This window comes from Sinocyclocheilus rhinocerous, unplaced genomic scaffold (assembly GCF_001515625.1).
Source record: "Sinocyclocheilus rhinocerous isolate Xijiao unplaced genomic scaffold, SAMN03320098_v1.1 scaffold292, whole genome shotgun sequence".
NCBI classification, from domain to species: domain Eukaryota; kingdom Metazoa; phylum Chordata; class Actinopteri; order Cypriniformes; family Cyprinidae; genus Sinocyclocheilus; species Sinocyclocheilus rhinocerous.
The window spans coordinates 437,542-440,065 of record NW_015641024.1 but is presented as its reverse complement, the minus strand read 5'-3'; the positions used below and the strand labels follow the sequence as shown (position 1 = coordinate 440,065).

The 2,524-nt window shown below is 33.3% G+C and overlaps 1 protein-coding gene across 1 annotated transcript in view; it reads left to right on the top strand.

The window, feature by feature from the left end:
- LOC107754051 (neural cell adhesion molecule 1-like) overlaps positions 1-983 on the top strand; it is a 26,659-nt gene extending 25,676 nt beyond the window's left edge. The window contains exon 9 of the mRNA XM_016570367.1: positions 742-983. Within this exon, the coding sequence (XP_016425853.1) occupies positions 742-851 (110 nt within the window). The 3' untranslated portion in view covers positions 852-983. The remainder of the gene's footprint in view (positions 1-741) is intronic.
- The last annotated feature ends 1,541 nt before the right edge of the window (positions 984-2,524 follow it).

Here is a 2,524-nt window from a genome sequence, read left to right as displayed (position 1 = left end):
GTTTCTTCAGTAGAACACAAACGAAGATTTTTAACTCAAACCGTTGCAGTCTGTCAGTCATTTTAGTGTCAGGGTTTAATTTGGTTTTGTTTGTGTATGTTTTTTTGACTCCCAAAGCCGTGATTCCCATTCACCTCCATTATATGATTGATAGACTGCAACGGTTTGAGTTAAAAATCTTCGTCTGTGTTCTACTGAAGAAACAAAGTCACCTACATCTTGGATGCCCTGGGGGTAAGCAGATAAACATCGAATTTTCATTTTTGGGTGAACTATCCCTTTAAGACAAAGCAACAATAACTAGAAAACAAGTCAATAAAAATAAAACTTTCGTTGGTTATATACTATTAAAAATTGATTCCATTTTAAATGAAAACCCTGAAAATGAGGAAGGAACATGCATGTGTTTGTGACATTCAGCATATTTATATAAGTTGATTATCTTAAACTCTCAGTATTGACTTATCCCAAAGTTCATTCTTTATCTACAGGGTGCTTTTGTGGTCTTGAATAAGCTTTGCATTTGCATTTAATGATTCATCAGGTGCTTTTAGGCGAAATGAGGAATAGTGCAACAATAGTCTCTTGTGGTCCCCGTACACTGGTGTTGTGTTCCTGCCAGGCTGCTCCAGGACTGCTGTTGGCAGTGTGTGTGTTGAACAACCAGTAGAGTCACACTGTTGCTGAAGCTGTTAATGGATTCTTCTGTTTATAAAATCATTAATGTCATTTCTCCCGCAGACAGAACCACATTCTGGGCTATTGTTTTATCCGGCGTGGCGGTGGCACTGGTGTTAATCGCCACTTATGTGATATTCAAGATCAGGTGTTCCAACAATTCTGTCATTTGATGGACAAGAGATGACGCCAAAGGGGTACCTTCTCCTCAGGGAGATCATGAAAAACTTGATTATTATGGGTTATTCTTTAAAGGAATAGGCTAGTTCACCCAAAAATAAAAATTTGCTGAAAATATGAGTCCATAATCTATAACAACACTTTCACCAGTGAAAAAGTCCATCCACTGTTGTCCTCTCAAAATCCACCAACATGTTTGTTTACAACCGTTTTGGACTGTTTTCACTTGTAAAGCAGATTTTCATTATTGGGTGAACTATTCCTTTTTAATGAACTGACGTGATTTTGCATGACTTGAGGTGTTGTAGTACTGGGAACTATTACAGCACTTTTTTTTTTGAATAACCATATTCAATTTCAAATTAGATTTGTTTTTATGAGTGTTTATTAATTATTCCGGTCCTGATAGGACAAAATCATGTCTCGTAATTGTCATATAACCACTTTTTTTGTGGAAATCCCATTACTGTACAACACTACATTATTTTTCCTTTACAAATAGTCATATTTTAATTTTGAAAAGCCATTCATTAAAGATCGTAAATGTGACTTTTGCTGTATTTTCATTGGTGTCTATGTTAATCAGGTGCTGAGTATGTACTGTGTTATAAAGCATTTTACAGAAATGCATGTCATAGTACATATAATAATAATGTTTAATTAGTCTGTTGCACAAAATGTATTTTTTGTTTACAAATTGTTTTGTCTTGAATGTAAAGCTTCACTTACATTTTCACCCATTAACTGCTTTATATATCCACCATGGTTTTATAGCTAAAGTGAGTTTATTTGTAATACACCCTCATATTATTTTTATACTGAGGTTGGGACATTTTTCATCAATAGGGTTTTTACTATTAAATGTACAGCATGCCTTTTTCTATGTATTTTTATAAAACATCATAAGGATTGATACAATCTTTTTTATTTTGTGGTGCATAAGCGATCAAGAGCATGTTATGAATGCTTCAAATATGCTATTTGTTTCAACTAACCCTAACTGTAACCTTAACTAGCTAAAAACTGCTAGCCAAATTAACCTAGTAACTGCTGGCTAATGATAGAAACATTAACAAGAATCCAGTTGTTGAGAATTAAAGATAAAACAAAGATCACTAAACTGAGAAAATTAATATTGATGTCAGTAGCCAACGACATTCATCAAATAGATTACACATAATCTCCATAATGCTGATGAAATAAAAGAAAAATTTGTTAACTGAAATAATAATAGGTACTAATCAAGTGTGTTATACATCCTTCATTGTGGTCTTCATATATACTGGTCTGCAGGCATATAAAACAGTTTTAAAAAAGTTCCTTTTCAGAACTGAAAGTTGTGTTCATTTTCTTTTCCTCTTCTAATGGCATGATGAGGTCAGTGGAAAAACGATGATCACATGCTTATTTTTCACCCAGTAATTGCTCATAGATATGATACTTTGTATTGTACATATAAAACCAAATTTGAACTTTACAATGTTGGTAACACTTCAAACAAGTGAACGCAAAATCCATAACATGACAATGTTAAAGTATGGTACCTTACTGTAAAGTGTTATCAACATTTTTTTTGTACTCTGACTACTTAAACATTTCTGAATGTGTTTGAATAATGTGGGAGGACACATGTTGTAGTAAACATGTTACTTCCTCTGAATGTATA